The 21,624-nt window shown below is 38.9% G+C and overlaps 1 protein-coding gene and 1 long non-coding RNA gene across 2 annotated transcripts in view; both read right to left on the bottom strand.

The window, feature by feature from the left end:
- The window catches only part of LOC136717024 (uncharacterized), a 50,402-nt gene that overhangs the window by 3,853 nt on the left and 24,925 nt on the right, over positions 1-21,624 (bottom strand). The window contains exon 2 of the long non-coding RNA XR_010805176.1: positions 429-537. This is a non-coding gene — a long non-coding RNA (uncharacterized LOC136717024). The remainder of the gene's footprint in view (positions 1-428; positions 538-21,624) is intronic.
- Positions 16,700-18,651, bottom strand: dio3a (iodothyronine deiodinase 3a). Its single transcript, XM_066694577.1, has one exon. It carries the CDS (start codon positions 18,539-18,541, stop codon positions 17,738-17,740), a length of 804 nt encoding a protein of 267 aa, XP_066550674.1. The 5' UTR covers positions 18,542-18,651; the 3' UTR covers positions 16,700-17,737.

Below are 21,624 nucleotides of genomic sequence, written 5' to 3'. Positions count from 1 at the left end.
GATGTTTTAACTGTTTTGGTCCCATTTACAGGATTGTACTTTTAGATATAAAATAGTCAATTAAAAAACAGAGAATTAATTTCTGTCGTCTAAGTTTGTATGAATGTATGTATTGATATTATTAAATATGTATTTATTTTTGGTTTTTCTTTGAATAGAAACCCATATTCAAAATATATTTTCATGTTTCAAATCTGCTATCCATATGTTAAGTGGATGCTTTATTACACCGCCCCCCAAACATAATTGCAATTCAAAACATTCCCATCCCCAGGGAATGCAAACAAATCCCTAGGAGTTCATGCCACTGCCTCTGTCGACAGTGACAGCATTGAGGTGACTGTTAAACACTTTCCTAGAGAGACTATCTAACCAGAGTGCTGTAGTCAGGGTAGGAGGAGGAGGAGGAGGAGGAGAGTTGTGTATACCTCTCTTTTGGTTCGTGGTAGCCAAATCCTGGGCACAGCAAGGTCACAGTCTCTGTCAGCGCCCAAGCTATGCTGTTTTTCATAGTTTGTGGTAAGGAGTTTGTAAGAACTGGAGGGAAGGCAGAGCAAGAGACAAGAAAAAACTTTTAATGATATATATATATATATATATATATATATATATATATATAGTGCCTGAGCTAGAGAGTCCTGGGAAAGACAGCAGCCAGTTTGGAACCTCAGGGTGAACCAGACGTTTAATGAAGGTACTATACAAACTGAATTTTAAAATTAGCAGGTCACCAAAATAGATTTTTTTGGTATTGTTCTTGAGGGTTTCCTCAATCACTCTCACTTTGTTCAATAGCACATATGTGTCTTTCTGCCAAATGACTACATAACAACCCTCAAACTGAGTACTTAGAGGCACTCCTGGGCCTGGTTTTACGAGATTCTTGAGCTATTATGAACAGTTCTTCACCCTGAAAAATAACAAAAGCAAGGGTGCAGGAATAGGATTGTTTTTTGTGTTTTTTGTGTCCAGGAATACTTTCTTATTCAAGGTAGTAGCTATGGAAACGCTGATTAAGTTTCACAACAGAAGAGAAGTGCACAAAATGTGATGCAGCATTTACTGATTCTAGCAAAAAAAAAAAAAATGATTAGTATGATTATTATTATTATTCATAAGGAACTTCAGACTTTTTTCTTAGGTGTCAAGTTTAAACTTACTAGTCTATTCTATTAATATGAATGATCCATGAACAAATGGATTTAATTGAATATATTATCGTTTAATTTATCCTTTGTACTTCCCCATTACATAGAATAATTAAGGAAGATTTATCTGTTAAACACATGAGTGCCACCAAATATTATAATGTGGTGGGATCAATCATTTGATCTTGTTTGGGATTTAATTGGATTCACATTTGGGGTGAAATAAGGACAAAGATGAAAACAATCACGAGGAAACAAATACATTGGCAGCCACTTAAATAGACTGTAATGAGCAGAAAATTAGTATATATATATATATATATTTTTTTTTTTTATTATTATTATTATTATTATTTTTTTTTTAAGCTACACATAACTGTAATATATAGATAGTCGTCAAAGAAACCAGGAACTCTTAACATTTTATAAGCAGCATTCTTCACCAACAATGATTGAAAAAAAAAAAATAATAATAATAATAATAATAACAATTTGCAAGATTATTTGTATCACATAACAAAGCTGATCAACCTGTCTGTCCAGATCACATTGTTTAAACCAGGGGTGCTCAATACCCAGTCCTTGAAGGTCAAAGTGCCTCTGGGATGTCTAACACCTTGAACTTTTACATACTTGATTTAAATAAGTAGGTCACAGATTTCCCCAGTCTATAGCAGTTATATAAATATTAAATATAAAACCGTCAGGCTTCACAAATATGATGATGGATTTTGGGCACACCTACACTTGACATAACTTATTTTTCTAAATCTTCCCAGAGGCGCAGGCCACCACTTTGTCTTTCAGTACCTGGCCTCCAGAGGCCTGTGCCAATAGGGCCAATGGCACACAGCCAGACCCATCAGCTACCTCTTAGCTTCCCTCCCTGCTGTGTAGGAGGAATGGTGCCAAACATTTAACAATTTAACACAACTGAAACTTCCAGATATTCTTCAGATATATTATCAAAATTATAAAGAATTAGCCTATCATTTATTTCATGGGCATCAACAACACATTTTACAAAGACAGCTTCTTGTTAGTAGTTGTGCTGAAGGGGATCAAGGCACAACATATTATGTCTCTCAAAACTTTGTTTGCTGCTCCCAGTTAAGGCAAGAGCTGCACCTTCAGCATTGTCGTTTTACAGCAATACGGAAGCCAAAAAACAGCGTAACCAAGCAACAAGTGGCAATATGGCCTGTTGTGTCAGAGGCAGCTGACACATCTAGCTTTTCCCTGAAAATCATTTTCATATCCACCCTATTAAGACACAGTAGCCTGCACCTCAAAGTCAAAATTACACTGTCAGTGACAAATACATAAATAACAGACGCAAAGTCAATATAAATCAAGCAATTACAGAGGATTATTCCACAAAAAGACCGTCATAAAAACTTCAGACATAATTAGAAAGATATAGAGAACAGATTCAAGCACAAGGGAATAAAAAACGTTTTCAGCTTAATATAAAATATTAACAATAAACAAACCACCAAAAGGTTTGAATGCCCTGTCTGTATGTATAGTGTACATAATGGCATCCTGTGCTCTCTGCATTCTGTAAATTTCACATTGTAGGATTACAGCAGTGCTGTGCATATCAGGTGCATTAAAAATGTGTTCTTGTACAGGCTGCTCTGAATTATTAGTCCTCTCTTAATGTGTGCACCGTAGCCCTTTTAAATGCACTTTTGAAAGCATGCAGTGGTAGTCTGTGTGTGTGTGTGTGTGTGTGTGTGTATGTGGGTTGGTTTATGTGGTTTACAAGGACTTTTTTTAGGTTACAAACTGGTAATTACAAGGTTATTATGCAAGAATTGTGGTTTATGAGGACATTGCCAATGTCCCCAAAATTCAAAACGCTTAAAAAACATACTAAATGATGTTTTTCTGAAAATGTAAAAATGCAGAAAGTTTTTTATGGGGGTTAGGTTTAGGGTTAGGGTTAGGGGATAGAATCTATAGTTTGTACAGTATAAAAGTCATTATGTCTATGGAGAGTCCTCATAATGATAGCGGCACCAACGTGTGTGTGTGTGTGTGTGTGTGTGTTGGGGTGGTGATTACTTTATAACAAAAACATAGACAAATCTGTGGAGGATCTCCAATTAAGGCTCTGGGAAGTCTAATAAATTAGTCTTAGAACTGACTATTAATAGAGTATTGCACCCTGGAACTGCCACCAGTCAGTCAACAATTGCAACTTTCTTGGCATACTTAATTTTTCAGCATATCAATTCAACTGCATTTGCTCTTCTCAAATATGCAGAAGTTACACGTGCCAACTTGGAAGAAATCAGATGTCTGACAGGAGATACATGTTTCACAATGCCAGGGGGCAGCTAGGGATGTGGACTTCGTCAAGCAGCTGTAAGGCAGGAAGACTCACAGACACTCAGCTTTATTAAAATGTGTTTTTATTCAAATATGAATTCAGAATGTCTTGTTGGCATCAGAATTAATTGCACCTGCCTAATGCTGAATAATCTTGTCTGGTATTTTAATTGTAGTTAGTTCAATTGCACATCTGAAAAATAAGACTACTATGTATGCATACCTTTAAGGTCGTTGTCATCTCAATTATTTTAAAATTAACAACATATCTAATAATTTGTTATGCAAATAAATAATTTGTATTGGAAAGGCACACAGTCTTCTGTTTATGTAAAATCACTTTGATGTTATCTTTACAAAATTAGTTAAATTAAAGACGTTGTTGCACTGAAAAGTGGGCTGTGCTCAGAGAACAGTAGTGTTTTCCTTTATGTTGTGCAATGTTGTGAATCAAAGTCAAAACAGGATGCTGCTCTGGTAATATTTATGGTGTTTAATAATTATGCCATGCCTCAAAAACAATTATATAAAATATATACATACAGTACTGTGCAAGTTTTAGGCAGGTGTGAAAAAATGCTGTAAAGTAAGAATGCTTTCAAAAATAGACATGTTAATAGATTATATTTGTCAATTAACTAAATGCAAAGTGAGTGAACAGAAGAAAAATCTAAATCAAATTAATATTTGGTGTGACCACCTGTGGCGTGGTAGCCAGTAATTTTGGCTTGGAGATGGACTGCAGGTACAAAGTAAGTCTTTATTTAATAAACAAAATAAACTGGCACGATGGCCAAACAAAAAGATACACAAAACTCAAAGAATAATACACAAGCTGGACCTAGTCTTCACTGTGTAAACACATAACATACACACTCAAACAAAACAACATACACAAATATGGGCAGGTTTCCTCCCACACCCAAATGACTCTCCAACACCCTCTACCCCGAATGGGAGGCTGAGGTCTCCTTATATAGCAGGTGGCTGGGGTTGATTGACCTTAATTGATCAATCACCCCAGCCACCTGCAGTCCATGAGCAGGCAGGGAGGGACAATTAACCCCCTCCCTGCCACACCACCCTTTGCATTCAAAACAGCATCAGTTCTTCTAGGTACACTTGCACACAGTTTTTGAAGGAACTCGGCAGGTAGGTTGGCCCAAACATCTTGGAGAACTAACCACAGTTCTTCTGTGGATTTAGGCAGCCTTAGTTGCTTCTCTCTCTTCATGTAATCCCAGACTCGATGATGTTGAGATCAGGGCTCTGTGGGGGCCATACCATCACTTCCAGGACTCCTTGTTATTCTTTACGCTGAAGATAGTTCTTAATGAATGTCACTGTATGATTGGGGTCATTGTCATGCTGCAGAATAAATCTGGGGCCAATCAGATGCCTCCCTGATAGTATTGCATGATGGATAAGTATCTGCCTGTACTTCTCAGCATTGAGGAGACAATTAATTCTGACCAAATCCCCAACTTCATTTGCAGAAATGCAGCCCCAAACTTGCAAGGAACCTCCACCATGCTACACTGTTGCCTGCAGACACTCATTTGTGTACCACACTCCAGCCCTTCGGCAAACAAACTGCCTTCTGTTACAGCCAAATATTTCAAATTTTGACTCATCAGTCCATGTCGGAGGTATAGCTTTTTGGCCGCAAGTCTTCCATGAAGGCCACTTCTGACCAGACTTCTCTGGACAGTAGATGGGTGTACCAGGGTCCCACTGTTTTCTGCCAATTCTGAGCTGATGGTACTGCTGGACATCTTCTGATTGCAAAGGGAAGTAAGCATGATGTGTCTTTCATCTGCTGCAGTAAGTTTCCTTGGCCGACCACTGCGTCTACGGTCCTCAGCGTTGCCGATTTCTTTGTGCTTCTTCAAAAGAGCTTGGACAGCACATCTGGAAACCCCTGTCTGCCTTGAAATTTCTGCCTGGGAGAGACCTTGCTGATGCAGTATAACTACCTTGTGTCTTGTTTCTGTGCGCAGTCTTGCCATGGTGTATGACTTTTGACAGTAAACTGTCTTCAGCAACCTCACCTTATTAGCTGAGTTTGGCTGTTCCTCACCCAGTTTTATTCCTCCTACACAGCTGTTTCTGTTTCAGTTAATGATTGTGTTTCAACCTACATGTTGAATTGTTGATCATTATCACCTGTTTGGAATAATTGTTTAATCATACACCTGACTATATGCCTACAAAATCCCTGACTTTGTGCAAGTGTGCCTAATACAATTGATGTTGTTTTGAAGGCAAAGGGTGGTCACACCAAATATGGATTTCTGTTCACTCACTTTGCATTTAGTCAATTGCTAAATATGATCTATTAACATTTCTATTTTTGAAAGCATTCTTACTTTACAGCATTTTTTCACACCTGCCTAAAACTTTTGCATAGTGCTGTATATATATATATATATATATATAGATCCAAGAACAACAACAACAACAACAACAACAACAACAAAAAATGACATTGTTGAATGAGAATATGTTAAAATGGGTTGGACATATTACAAGAAGACAAGAAGAAACTTTCAAAGTTGGACAAAGAAAGCTTTGGAATGGATCCCAAGACAAGAAAATTTGGAAGATGACATAATACACTTTGTAGGGAGATCGAAGCAAGTGGAAACATCTTGGGGAGGCCTCCATCCAGTAGAGGATTGATTGATATAGGCTAATGATGATGATGATACATATATGCAGGGGGTATAGAACTGGAGCAGCACTCCAAAACTTTCTCAATTTTCTCAATTCATTTTTTTTTATTATTAAAACATTTATTTTAAATATTTCCCTGTTTGTTTTGTTTGGAATAATATTATGAGAATACATAATAAAGACTGCTTATTAACATAACAATTTACATACAAACAGTGCATGTGAGAATGTGAGAATGTGCCAGATGAATGGTCTTAAAAGTCTCCTGCGAAAACTGACTCTCGGTAACTGGATGACTCCATATCAAGTCATGGCCAATCAAAATAGAGAACTGTCCCGTGGTAACATCTGTGAGCCGCTTCTCGGTAGTTTCAGACCAAAATACACAGCAGCTTTTTTGAGGTGATAATTACAATCTCACCAGGAATCTTTGCTACTATGGCAAGCCATTGTGAAATTTAAGAATTCAATTGCTGATATCAAGAATTCAATTGCTGTATCAATACTTATCTGGTATTTTTTATATCAACAATTGCATTTTTTATATCAGAATTTGTATTTTGGATATCAGAAACTGAATTCCTGATATCAAAAATGCATACTAAATAGCATCCGGTTCTATTTTTGATATCAAAAATTAATACTATATAGCATCCGGTTTTATTTTTCATATAAAAAATTAATACTAATCAGCATCCGGTTCTATTTTTGATATCAAAAATGCATACTAATTAACATCCGGTTCTATATATGATATCAAATATGCATACTAATTAGTATCCGGTTCTATTTTTTAGATCAAAAATGAATTCTAATTAGCATCCGGTTCTATTTTTTAGATCAAAAATGAATTCTAATTAGCATCCGGTTTCGGCTGCTTTCCGTGTTATAGTTACTCCCATTCTTCGGAAAAGTCCCCAGTAGATGTGAATACCTCAACTCTCAGACTGGCCTCCTCTCATTGTTAATGTCTGACACTGCCCTGCTCTGCCCTGCCCTGCTTATCAAAAATAAAACCGGAAGCTAATTAGTATGCATTTTGGATTTAAAAAATAGGAACTGAATGTAAATTAGTATGCATTTTTGATATCAAGAATACAATTTCTGATATTAAAAATACATTTGTCGATATCAGCAATTAGCAGTTAATTCTTGATATCAGAAATTCAATTCTTGATATTGTAACACTTTCAAGTGTTAGTGAGTTCAGAGTAGGTGCAGACTTCAGTTTAAGGGCAAACGCTGTTTTATTTAAAATACTGTTTTTAATGGAGAAGTATTTTACATTTTCAAAATTAAAAACATACAAAATTGTAATACTTATGATATATATTTTTTAAAACAATTCTAAAATCACTTAAAACTTTTTAAAATCTTAACTGTTTGCTCGTGTGTTCTGAAAAGAACAGCAGTGAACTGACACAGACAGGCAGGAAAACCAGAGGGGTGGTATTGGACTCCTTTCTACCGAACAGACAGACAAGGGTGAATACAGAAGGGTCAGAGGCTCACAGGACAATGTCACAATTACAACCATAGTGGTCAAACTATTTACAATCTCCCATTCCCACCCAGTCCTGTCCATCTCTTATGAGGGGGGCTGCTCCCAGCGTGCCTCTGTCCCTTATGCAAATACTGGAGCAGCCCTCCCCCTCCTCGACACAGTGCCGTCTCCTGGCATGACAGCGTTATAATATCAACAATTGTATTTGTGATATCAAAAATGCATACTATTTAACATCTGGTTAAGGATTAAATGTCACAATGGCTTGCCATATGCTGCAATATTTCAGAAACAGTATTAACAAAAACAACAAAAATCGGGTACTTTGTAGTTCGACATCAACCGCAACTGAGGCAGAGATTGAAAGGACGACAACACTGCAAGTGACATCAGAGAGTCTACGGCAAAACATCTGGAGTTCAGAGTTGGGGCAAGAAATGAAAACATTTCACACTTTCCTTGATTGTGGAGATGGTAATCTGGGGTGTAATGTGTGTAGATTTGTTTCTACTTTGGCAGTTTTAAACATTTGACAACTACAGGAGTTTATTAAATTAAATACTTTTAATAACAAATACGCAATATATTTTAATTAACGGATCAAATTATGTGAATTGTTAAGAGGGGGGAGGAGCTGGGGAGGTCCTGCCCTCCTGATCTAAAATGCCACCCCTTACCAAGTGCCCTTTCTATATACACCGATCAGCCATAACATTATGACCACCTACCTAATATTGTGTAGGTCCCCCTTTTGCCGCCAAAACAGCCCTGACCTGTCGAGGCATGGACTCCACCAGACCTCTGAAGGTGTGCTGTGGTATCTGACACCAAGACGTTAGCAGCAGATCCTTTAAGTCCTGTAAGTTGCGAGGTGGGGCCTCCATGGATCGGACTTGTTTGTCCAGCACATCCCACAGATGCTCGATTGGATTGGGATCTGGGGAATTTGGAGGCCAAGTCAACACCTTGAACTCGTGATTCATCAGACCAGGCCACCTTCTTCCATTGCTCCATGGTCCAGTTCTGATGCTCACGTGCCCATTGTAGGTGCTTTCGGCAGTGGACAGGGGTCAGCATGGGCACCCTGACTGGTCTGCGGCTACGCAGCCCCATACGCAACAAACTGCAATGCGCTGTGTTCTGACACCTTTCTATCACAACCAGCATTAACTTTTTCAACAATCTGAGCTACAGTAGCTCGTCTGTTGGATCGGACCACATGGGCCAGCCTTTGCTCCCCACGTGAATCAATGAGCCTTGGCCACCCATGACCCTGTCGCCGGTTCACCGCTTTTCCTCCCTTGGACCACTTTTGATAGGTACTGACCACTGCAGACCGGGAACACCCCACAAGAGCTGCATTTTGGAGATGCTCTGACCCAGTCGTCTAGCCATCACAATTTGGCCCTCGTCAATTTTTCCTACTTCTAACACATCAACTTTGAGGACAAAATGTTCACTTGCTGCCTAATATATCCCACCCACTGCCATGATAACGAGATTATCAGTGTTATTCACTTCACCTGTCAATGGTCATAATGTTATGGCTGATCAGTATATATATATATATATATATATATATATATACACACACTACTGAGTCACATAATGAGTTGCCGTGATGAAATTCACGCAAGTTGGAACAGCCTGTGATTTCAATTGTTTACTTTGATTTTCAGTGTGAGTTTGAAACCAGCCTTCAATCGGTTGGTAATTTTAGTTTCCATTGACTGTTGTTAAGTCTTTTTATTCACAACGAATTACATAATGTACAGTAAAGATTTTGATCTTTAATATATTTTGTTTATCAAGATCCGATGTATGATTTAAGTGTTCCTTTAATTTTATTGAGCAGTATATATATATATATATATATATATACACTCACCTAAAGGATTATTAGGAACACCATACTAATACTGTGTTTGACCCCCTTTCGCCTTCAGAACTGCCTTAATTCTACGTGGCATTGATTCAACAAGGTGCTGAAAGCATTCTTTAGAAATGTTGGCCCATATTGATAGGATAGCATCTTGCAGTTGATGGAGATTTGTGGGATGCACATCCAGGGCACGAAGCTCCCGTTCCACCACATCCCAAAGATGCTCTATTGGGTTGAGATCTGGTGACTGTGGGGGCCAGTTTAGTACAGTGAACTCATTGTCATGTTCAAGAAACCAATTTGAAATGATTCGACCTTTGTGACATGGTGCATTATCCTGCTGGAAGTAGCCATCAGAGGATGGGTACATGGTGGTCATAAAGGGATGGACATGGTCAGAAACAATGCTCAGGTAGGCCGTGGCATTTAAACGATGCCCAATTGGCACTAAGGGGCCTAAAGTGTGCCAAGAAAACATCCCCCACACCATTACACCACCACCACCAGCCTGCACAGTGGTAACAAGGCATGATGGATCCATGTTCTCATTCTGTTTACGCCAAATTCGGACCATCTGAATGTCTCAACAGAAATCGAGACTCATTCTTCAACTGTCCAATTTTGGTGAGCTTGTGCAAATTGTAGCCTCTTTTTCCTATTTGTAGTGGAGATGAGTGGTACCCGGTGGGGTCTTCTGCTGTTGTAGCCCATCCGCCTCAAGGTTGTACGTGTTGTGGCTTCACAAATGCTTTGCTGCATACCTCGGTTGTAACGAGTGGTTATTTCAGTCAAAGTTGCTCTTCTATCAGCTTGAATCAGTCGGCCCATTCTCCTCTGACCTCTAGCATCAACAAGGCATTTTCGCCCACAGGACTGCCGCATACTGAATGTTTTTCCCTTTTCACACCATTCTTTGTAAACCCTAGAAATGGTTGTGCGTGAAAATCCCAGTAACTGAGCAGATTGTGAAATACTCAGACCGGCCCGTCTGGCACCAACAACCATGCCACGCTCAAAATTGCTTAAATCACCTTTCTTTCCCATTCAGACATTCAGTTTGGAGTTCAGGAGATTGTCTTGACCAGGACCACACCCCTAAATGCATTGAAGCAACTGCCATGTGATTGGTTGGTTAGATAATTGCATTAACGAGAAATTGAACAGGTGTTCCTAATAATCCTTTAGGTGAGTGTATTAGGCAGCAAGTGAACATTTCGTCCTCAAAGTTGATGTGTTAGAAGTAGGAAAAATTGACGAGGGCCAAATTGTGATGGCTAGACGACTGGGTCAGAGCATCTCCAAAACTGCAGCTCTTGTAGGGGTCTGCAGTGGTCTGTACCTATCAAAAGTGGTCAAAGGAGGGAAAAGCGGTGAACCGGCGACAGGGTCATGGGCGGCCAAGGCTCATTGATGCACGTGGGGAGTGAAGTCTGGCCCGTGTGGTCTGATCCAACAGATGAGCTACTGTAGCTCAAATTGCTGAAAAAGTTAATGCTGGTTCTGATAGAAAGGTGTCAGAACACACAGCGCATCGCAGTTTGTTGCATATGGGGCTGAGTAGCCGCAGACCAGTCAGGGTGCCCATGCTGGCCCCTGTCCACTGCCGAAAGCGCCTACAATGGGCACGTGAGCATCAGAACTGGACCACGGAGCAATGGAAGAAGGTGGCCTGGTCTGATGAATCACAAGTTCAAGGTGTTGACTTGGCCTCCAAATTCCCCAGATCTCAATCCAATCGAGCATCTGTGGGATGTGCTGGACAAACAAGTCCGATCCATGGAGGCCCCACAGGACTTAAAGGATCTGCTGCTAACATCTTGGTGCCAGATACCACAGCACACCTTCAGAGGTCTAGTGGAGTCCATGCCTCGACGGGTCAGGGCTGTTTTGGCGGCAAAAGGGGGACCTACACAATATTAGGCAGGTGGTCATACTGTTATGGCTGATCAGTGTATATACAGCTCTGGAAAAAATTAAGAGAACACTTAAATCAGCATCTCTACATGTATGGCAGCCATTCCATTCCAGTGTCTGTTGAATTCCAACACAGGCACACCTCATTCTACTGAATGAGGTACTGATTAGGTGATCACCTGAACCAAATCTTATTTAATGAGGAAAAGTATAAAAAACACTGCTGTGGTCATCACTATCCTCTTGCAATAGGACCAGCTGGATGGCAACAACAGTGCTAGTAGTACCTCAAAAGTAATTGGAATCAAAAAATAACTATTGACCCTGCCAAAAGAGTTGATAAGGAAAGTTTTGAGTGAGGAAAAGAAGGGCTCAATTCTGGCTTTACTGGCAGAGGGATACAGTGAGCATTGGGTTGCTTCCATCCTTACAATTTCAAAGACAGCGGTTCATAAGAACAAGGTCAAGCAGCAGACATTGGGGACAACAAAGCTACAGACTCGCAGAGGGCAAAAATGACTGGGATGACCGCCAACAAATTCGAATGTCAAATTCGAGTGACCTACAAAAAGAATGGCAAACAGCAGCTGGGGTGAAGCGCATGGCGAAGATGGTTCGAAACAGGCTCCTAGGGACAGGGCTGAAGTCGTGCAAAGCTAGAAAAAAGCTCTTCATCAATGAGAAGTAAAAAAGAGCCAGGCTGAGGTTTGCAAAAGACCAAAAGGATTGGACCGTAGAGGACTGGAGTAAGCTCATCTTCTCTGATGAGTCAAATTTTCAGCTTTGCCTACAAGCCACAGTGTCTCGCACTCACTGTGAAATTTGGTGGAGGATCGGTGATGATCTGGGGGTGCTTCAGCAAGTCTGGAATCGGGCAGATTTGTCTTTGTGAAGGACACATGAATCAAGCCACGTGCAAGGTTGTCCTGGAAGAAAACTTGCTTCCTTCTGCCTTGACAATGTTCCCCAACTCTGAGATTGTTTTTTCCAGCAGGACAATGCTCCATGCCACACAGCCAGGTCAATCAAGTTGTGGATGGAGGACCACCAGATCAAGACCCTGTCATGGCCAGCCCAATCTCCAGACCTGAACCCCATTGAAAACCTCTGGAATGTGATCAAGAGGAAGATGGATGTCACAAACCATCAAACAAAGCCGAGCTGCTTGAATTTTAGCGCCAGGAGTGGCACAATGTCACCAAACATCAATGTGAAAGACTGGTGGAGAGCATGCCAAGATGCATGAAAGCTGTGATTGAAAATCAAATATTGATTTCTGAACTCTTCCTAATTTTACCCAATCACATACCTATAAATAGTAAAACCAGAGAAACTTAAAATGTTGCAGTGGTCTCTTAATGTTTCCCAGAGCTGAATATGCACACAGCAATTTTCTCCATTTCATGCCTGAATTACATTTAACATTAGGTAGGTTGATATTTATTATTACATTTAACAAATTAAAATCAATTAAAATATTAAGTAAAAATAACAGAATCTTAAAAACCTTCCTTTTTACAGATAGAAGTGATGTGATTACTTGGAGCATTAGCACAATGCAAATAGGATATACAGAGCACTCCAAGGTATTCAGCAAACTTAAAAAAATAAAAATGTGACAATAACTCTGGAGAAGAGCTGTGTGAACAGAAGCTGGTGTCCCAATTGGCACAAAAAGAGATAGATAATTATTTAACTAAAAAGCATGAATGCTAATGATGAGTGAGACTTTCTTCAAAAGTTCAAAACCCGTTTTCAGCATAACCTAAATCAGAGCTTCATTTGCATTTGAAAGACACTTTGACAGGATAAAATTGGGCTTCCCTCTTCAGACTTATAGAGACGTTCAGCTGCTTTACCCTGAGGTGAGGTTATAAATTGAGGCTAATGAGAGCAAAGTTTCTGTACATGCGAAAAAGCAGTGCCTCCATCTGTATGGGATATACTAATGAGTACGCTAGTGCCTTTGCCAAACAGCTTAAATGGCAAAATAAATGGAAGTAGTTCAAAGTCACGTTGGTAGAACAAGGATTTGTGTTTCTTAAAACGTCACTGGAATTGGTACAGCTTTCGAATATGGCCCAATTACTGTCATATTTCATAATAGATTATCTACAGTGAATGGAATGCTACAAGACAACTACACATTCAGAGGTAAAAAGTGTCTAAGTAGCACAGACAGGCATTGTGCAAGATTTTTCCTTCCGTCACAGAGGTCATAACACTTCATGTTCTTCACCTTTGTTTAAATGGTCATTAATATGGCCAGAAAATATTTTCTCCTTTAATGCTTTAAAGGGCAACTAGTTGGGCCACAAGAAACACTGGGTTATATTTACCCACAACTGTTAAATAAGTAATGCTGCTCTAGTTTTAATTTTAATTGATTAAACTATTTTGCCCAAAGCAATCACTTTCAAACCCCCAGCTTGCATTAATGTAGGGGGTGGCTGGTGTCTGTCTGACAACAGTAGACTTAAAACACCAGCTGTGGGATCTTCAATCGTGAAATGCTCGGGAGCCCATTGCATCATACAGTCAGCAGCTGAGAGCATCTTTGAAAATTATATCTTTAGTCTTCAGCTGAAAAACTTAATTTCCAATAAATGTATTACACTTTCCTTCTACAAAAAGACAGAATATACAAAATAACCAGGTTTATTGTGACAGGAGAAGACTGAACTGATTGTTTTTTAACCACAACAATCCCTCCACACCAAAATAACCAAAAACTAAATTGTCGGAATCTGCACCATGCAGGTTTTTACCTTTAACTGATAAATATGACTGTTTGACCCTCAAGTAATTTCTGTTTTGGAGCGCTTTTCTTTCCATGGTGCACAGATCATGTAGCTTAAGGACAACTAAAGATCTAGACACCTACTTTATATTTAGCATTGGTCATTGTTTTTAATGCACAATAAATCTACCTTTTAATTAGAAACTATCATATAACCAAGAATATTTAATTGTGTGCACGGAGAGCACCTCTTGAGACTGGGATCTTTGTAATTAATCTTGCTGAGGTCTGACCTTTGGTGTAATGATGATGTAGTGATGAAAGCTGATACTAATTAATTTTTCCCTCCCTTACCTCTGCAATATTAGAATTCCAGGAACCCAGGTTTGCAGCTAGGAACAATTCAGCTCTCAACTTTCCAAACCCCAAACCATTTGATTTGCTGTCTGAGGCTATGGAAACCCCCTGCTATGCAGCTGGCATTGTTCTGTTGATTTTCATAAAGATTAATCTGTTCTCCTCAGATGCACCATTCACTATGAGCAAAAGATCTGGGAGCAAACACTGGGGAACACAGCCCGTTGATGTTTTTCGATCCCAGCAGGATTTGAAGCCTGCCTTGGCACCTTAATGACATACTTATTCAATTACGTGAGAGTACATTTTTTAAATATTGGTATGTAACAGTACATCTTACACTGGATAAACACTGGTTAACTGCAGATGTCATTAAAAACTACAACATTGCCCTGAAGGAATAAAAGTTTTAAGCTTCTGAACTGCTAGTTTAATCACATTAGAAGTCATAATTGAGAAGTTTAATCAGACAATGAAACCTTTTTTGTTTTTTTTGTTGTTGTTTAAAACCCAGAATTAAACCCTCAGTTCCAATCTTATCTGAGATGGTGTGGTGTTTAAATTACACTGACGTGTCCTCATTTGTCATAATAACATCAATACATGATGTCTTCAGCTGATCTCATTATAGCTACTGGGACAGAGTGGCATGGAAAAAATGATCTTGGTAAACATGGGCAAAAGACAGATTAAGGAAAACAGAACAAAATGGTAAGATCATGCTCTGGATAGTATGCTAACTGCTCAGGTGCAGACAATTGCAAACAACTCTGTCTAGGTTGTTTTTTAACAGGGAGAAAAAAAATATTCTTGTTTTTTTCTCCTTTGGTTCAAAAGGTTCTCATGAAAGGAATGAACAGTTCCAACAGGTGTCAATGGGCCTATCCTACAGCATCTCTGGCAGCATGTTTTACTCGTGTTGTGCCATTTCTGTGGTTTAACCTATGACTGACCACCCAGTTTTCAAAGGCCGAACTAAACATGAATCATTTAAAAAAATAAACAGAAAAAAATATTAAAAGAGAAAACAAATCAAATGCATGTTTGTCATGATCAAGGGGGTACTATTTACAGTTTTAAAGTAGTGTAACTGAGAAATATGGTGAAATGTATTAGACTATTGATCCCAAAATCAAACAAAAGTTCTCAAGGTCAGCAAGGTGGTCATTGATCATCTCTCACTGAGTGCCATTTGATATTCAATATGTTTTCAGTAATCACTCCATCAAGGCGGACACTGTCATTATTTGGGGAGATGCATCCCCTACGCCTACAGAGCTGGGCATACATTATTGGGGGAACAATGTAATGTTCTTTCAACATTGAGGGGGATGCATCATACCAGTTATACTAATTATTTTCAGTATTCAGACCTCAGATGATTGATTTATAAAACACCCCATCTGTTAATTCCCATATGCTCTTGCTTCAGTACCATTGATCTATGGCTATTCATGTTTTCATTGGTCATTTCATTTCAAACACTGTAAAAAGTATTAGTTGTATTTTTCATCACTGATAATCGGCTGAATTAATACATAAGGCTTACTATTGAATACATTTGCATGGGGTGAAACATGTGTACATATGGGGAATGTACAGCACAGGTTTATGCACTAACATTAAGTCAGTAGAGCATTTAATTGAACTCCCTTAATGTATATATGCGATAGAAATGGAAATCACAATCTGCGCTGCACATTCCACGAAATAATTGTATCAATAGTGAAGCAAAGCGTCTTAACCAGGTGTGCTACGCGCTCAAGCAACCAAAATATATTTAAAAATGGCATAACGTTACCGAGATCAATAATCAGTAGTGGTCGACCTGTCACAAAAGAGTAATTAACGTTTATTAACGTGTTTTGACGGAATATATTACATTGTCACACTACAAAGATTAACAGTCTAAATTCAGCAGAGGTGGTATCCTAAATCACTATGCATAGTCCCAGGTAACAATTTAACGGTGAAGAAACATACTAACTCTCTTGTTGACCAGATGATTACGAAATAATAACATCCAATGGCGATTAAGAAAGCTTATGAATCATCGAGCAAGCTTATATATATATATATATATATATATATATTCCTCCTGCAGCCAAGCAATACATCATGTAAATAGACTAAAACGTTAGTTAAAATGTTAAAACCAATTTTATTGGGCATAAATTATATATATATATATAGCAATGTATCCGACGTTTTCTACATTTTCTAGGTTTAGACAAAGTAATCGCCTCATTTTCTCCACAGGACAACTGTATTTTGCCTGCGAACGCAAAGCCTGGAGTTCCATATAGTAGAATACCTGTCCCATCATAAATCAGTATTACACATTGACACGTACCATGTCATGGACATATGTGTACAAAACATAAGCTGCCGATTTTGCAGTGCTTGCGTGTTTCTGCTCCCGAGATACTGGACAGTTATCAACACTCTGGATTGGCCTGCAGCCCGTGTAAAGCAACATATCGTACATTCAAAACAGGTTCTCGGAAATGTCACACTCTATAAGTTACAACAGGTGCGCCACATATGGGCTCCACGCTGCAGTCATATAGGTTGCACCCACTTGTTTGATTTCATTCTCTGGGAAAAACACAAGTTACGTTTTACCTTTACTTTTATTATATAAAAATCAAATTTCAATAAAAAAAAAAAAAAAAAACGTATGCATAATTTACAAAAAAATTAATCCTAGGTTGATCATTAGAGAATTCGCCCATCACTGCATGCTCTAGTATCAAATTACATCAGTACCGATTTTCTGGTTGTGGACCATTTAAAAACCGAACTTCACAAGAACACTAGAGTAACCAGTAATAGCCATGCTTGCACGGACTCACCTCGGTGCAATACATTTTCAAATGATTACAATATAAAAATAACAATGGCATCGTTTATCAAATACATATTTACAAAATGTACAGTGGGCACACGACCACGAGTTAAAATGATGAAGCAACGAAACAAAAGTGAAACCGTACAGGCTAGTCTGCACTCATGCATTGTACATTATCACCACTGTTTAAGAGTTCTGTGAGATTTAATACTTCGTTACCACAACAGATAAATAGTTGTAGCATGTTAATACTTGAATAGCAGCTTTGTTAACACTCGTTTCTTAGTTTCCTGTAGACAATACACATAAATAGTCTTTATTCTTCACGTTATACATGGATCACCACCGTTTGGGAATTGTGAAGACCGTTCCTGTACTGATCCAGCCAGTTCCTCAGCTCGGAGATCCTGTACCCTTCTGGTCCCCTCCCGCCCTGATAGACCACCTTTCCATCGTGAAGGATGTAAAGTCTTTCAAAATACGCCCCGTAAGCGGCATTGGAGGAGTTTTCCATGGTGTCAGCAACTACAAGGCATCCAGGGACTTCCAAGTTCATGATCTGCGCTGCTTTCAGGCGGTCCTCCAGACAGCGGTGCTTGGGGATTTGGTAAGGAGCATCGGAGCTCACCCAGCCGTCGGATGGATGCGCCTCCTCGATGTAGACGAGGAGGGAGTCTGCGATGTCAGCGTATTGACTGACGACCCGCTGGAACGCCTTCAAGCGCGTCATAAACGGGGGTCAGGTGCAGCTCCCGAAATTGAGGACGAGCGGTCGCTTTCCTCTTGCATAGTCCAAGATGCGGCTTTTCCTCTTCTCTCCCACATGCACAACTTCAGTGTTGGGCGCTACATATCCAACATGCGCCGTCTTATAGAAGTCCAGCTTCTGCCCGTGCCAGACCGCCTTCAAAGACTCCCAGGTGAACATCCTGTTGGAGTCCGACACGCACAGGGGGGGGTCATCGGGGCTCCCTTCTTGCTCCCTCATCCTAAGCAACACCTTCTTCCTTATGCACAGAAAATCCAGCAGCCACAACATCAAGGCTGCCACCAGAAAGCGAGGCAGCAGAATCAAGCAGACAGCTGCAGTCTTCAGCGCCTTGACAGTTTGCACACCGGCAGATTGTTGCATCTCAGCCAAGCTCTCTTTGCATCTCCCCCAGGTTACAACTCGAGTCGGTCACTCCTCTCATCTGTTCTGCTACACTGTGCCGAACTTCCCCTTTTATAGGCCCAGCCAAGGATTTGAATGAAAAACACCCCGCCTCCCATCCCGCACCGCCTCCTCACATGGCGAGGATTACCTTGTCTCAACTCCTATCTGTATCATGAGAGAAAGCGAAGGGGGACTCCGAACTTTTCGCGTTTGAAGTGGAGCGCAGCAGGAGAGGAGGAGAGAGGGAGGGAGGGAGGGGTGGCATTGCAACATCGTTGGTTTTATTACCAAAACGGATACGCATCAATCCCAGTGCAATTAAATACCACACATATCTAATACAGCATTGCTCAAGCAAACATATCAGACTAAATACAATAAACCGAAGGATGCCCATCCAACATTCGTATGAATGATTATACAAACATAATAAAACAATACGAAAATGCTGCTCTGCGTGTTTTTTTTTTCTTTCTCTCCACAACTTTAATGTTAAACAGATACACAGTAAACTACAATATTAGAAATTACGCAGAACAATGTGTTCTATGCGTTCTATATTTCCCGATGGAACCTTGGTATAATAAAAATAATATAAATATCATGCCTTGCAGATTCCAACTCCTGGGCTCTTACTTAAGTGTTAATTTTGCAGGGACTGAAGGTATCTATTAAACCTAATAAATTAGTCTTATGGACAAATGAGCGAAGGTATATTTGATTCAATATACACAAAATATATCTAATATACATTCATATTACATATACACACAACTGTGGTGCATAATTGTAATTTTGGTAAGGACATATTTCGCTCATATTTTACAGAACATCATTAAATTACCTTATTGGTGATACATACGTCCCAGGTAAGTGTGGACACATTTTAACAGACGCTTTGATAATTTTCTTGTAGTAGCCAGTAAATCGAGATAACAATTCTGGGGTAAATTTCGACCCATACACTTAAATAATCCCCACTAGGAGGCGCTACACCCCCTAATTACTAAACGCTTCTGCAACTTGTCTCTCTTCAATATACAATAGTCTATCCTGTTTCCACGACTAACAAATGGCAGTTGATGTGCAATACGTGGTGTAATGAGACACTGACACACACAATGTCGTTTTGGAAAAATATATTTAAATCGTAGAAAAATGCAACATCTTAAAACCAGTATAAGACATTTCTTATTTAACATTATACACTTAACAAAATACTGACATGGTATCATCTAACGATTTAACAATACATAGAGAAACTTAAGTGGTAAATTCGGCATATGATAAAAAAACAATAATTAAATAATAATAATAATAATAATAATAATAATAATAATAAATAAACATGCTGCCAAAACTAACAAAGAAACGCAGCACTGTTGTTATGATGATCAAATATTATTGTTAAGCAAGGTAATTAAACGCCATCGTTAAATGTAAACGAGACTATACTTTCAAAACTTCTTGGATTGTGATGTCTCTGAGAAGACTGGTATCCTCGATGTGGTTGCACATGAAACCTGTCATACTAGTTTCATGTAATATAAGCCATGAATTAAGGGCATTGCATAGTCTCGTTAGTGAACAGATTTAAAAGATTAGATTGAAACGTACAGATAAATAACATGATTGTCCCATGTTAACTCTTTGTGAATCTTATTATTAGTCATTGTGGAACACTGTTTCAGATCACTTAAGTACAAACGCAACTGCTATACTATTTTAAAATTGTCTGTACTTAAAAAAAGTACTAAGAGACTGTAAGCAGGAAATGCACAGTGCTAAACAAGCTTAATACAAACTAAAGCACTTAAGAAATTAAACAATCCTACGGTTTATCAATCAAACGCTAGCATCCTTTACGGACAAAAAGGTTGAAACAAGGTGACAAGGAGACAAAGACGTAGAAGTGACGTCAGAATAGCACCAAGAGCACTACATTCTCTATGACGGTTCTCAAAACTACATCACAGATGAGCAGTGTTTTCAAATAAGTGGGCTGTGCCTCAGGTTTAAAGAATAATTTAGTTTGATAAATGTTATGCATATTTCGTAGAAAAGGATCTTAGTGACATGTCATGTATATGTTATTCTTTTAAAAACGGAAATTGAAGCTCTCAGTCATACAGAGATAGGATGTTTCCATGACTGTGAAATTGTAATTACTAGTGAATGCAAGCCTATGCTAAAATATTGTATAATTATGACCTGAAGCTGACTAGAACAGATCATCATTCCAGAGGATGAAAGCTTAATTTCTCTTATACCCTCCCCACCTGCTTTTTAACATCTAATTCATAAACATCAAGGACCCACTTTCAGCCATTCAGCGGAAGCTCAGTATTAATTATCTTCAGATATGATTCATATAAAGAATAATAAATAACTTAAGATTGTTCACAAGTGGGGCAATCACGCGTGATCTAAAATATTCTTTAATATATAATATAAAAAGAACACTCGTGTATTTTCCGAACAGATACAGTGTTTATAGAACAAGAGGGTCTGTAAAGGAAGTTTTATTTATGAAATAATACAAGAATCCAAGGTACAAATCTCTCTATCAAGGAAAGTCGAGAAAAAAATAAACGGAAAGAATAAACTTTCATAATAAAATACAACAACGTTTTGGCATATGCCATTCACAGTATTACATTCTTCAGAATAGGTCTACCTATGGAATCAAAGCAAGTAGAACTTTAAGTAAGATAAATCCTGGTAATACAATTATGCAATTAATTGTTTCCAAAGAAAGCCTTTACATCGTCCACTCACCTGGATCAAAAGACAACAACGTAATTCTTAGTCATTAAAGATGGATCTCCGCATGTGTCCTCTTTAGTGTTTCAATCTGGACACGTCTAGCACGAAATTAAACCGATTCTGCCACACCTAGAGTGTATCCTGCACCCAGTGACATTTCAATTCACATGCATAAAGCATTGTTCTTCTGAGCTTTAAGATAGACAATGAACACCTGCAACCCTGAGGTAGAAACAACTGAGATTGCAATCTATTTTTAAAATTTCAAGTTCAAATTTAGCAACCGTCGGAAA

This window comes from Amia ocellicauda, chromosome 21 (assembly GCF_036373705.1).
Source record: "Amia ocellicauda isolate fAmiCal2 chromosome 21, fAmiCal2.hap1, whole genome shotgun sequence".
Taxonomy (NCBI): domain Eukaryota; kingdom Metazoa; phylum Chordata; class Actinopteri; order Amiiformes; family Amiidae; genus Amia; species Amia ocellicauda.
The sequence above is the reverse complement of the archived record's forward strand: the minus strand, read 5'-3'. Positions and strand labels throughout refer to the sequence as shown.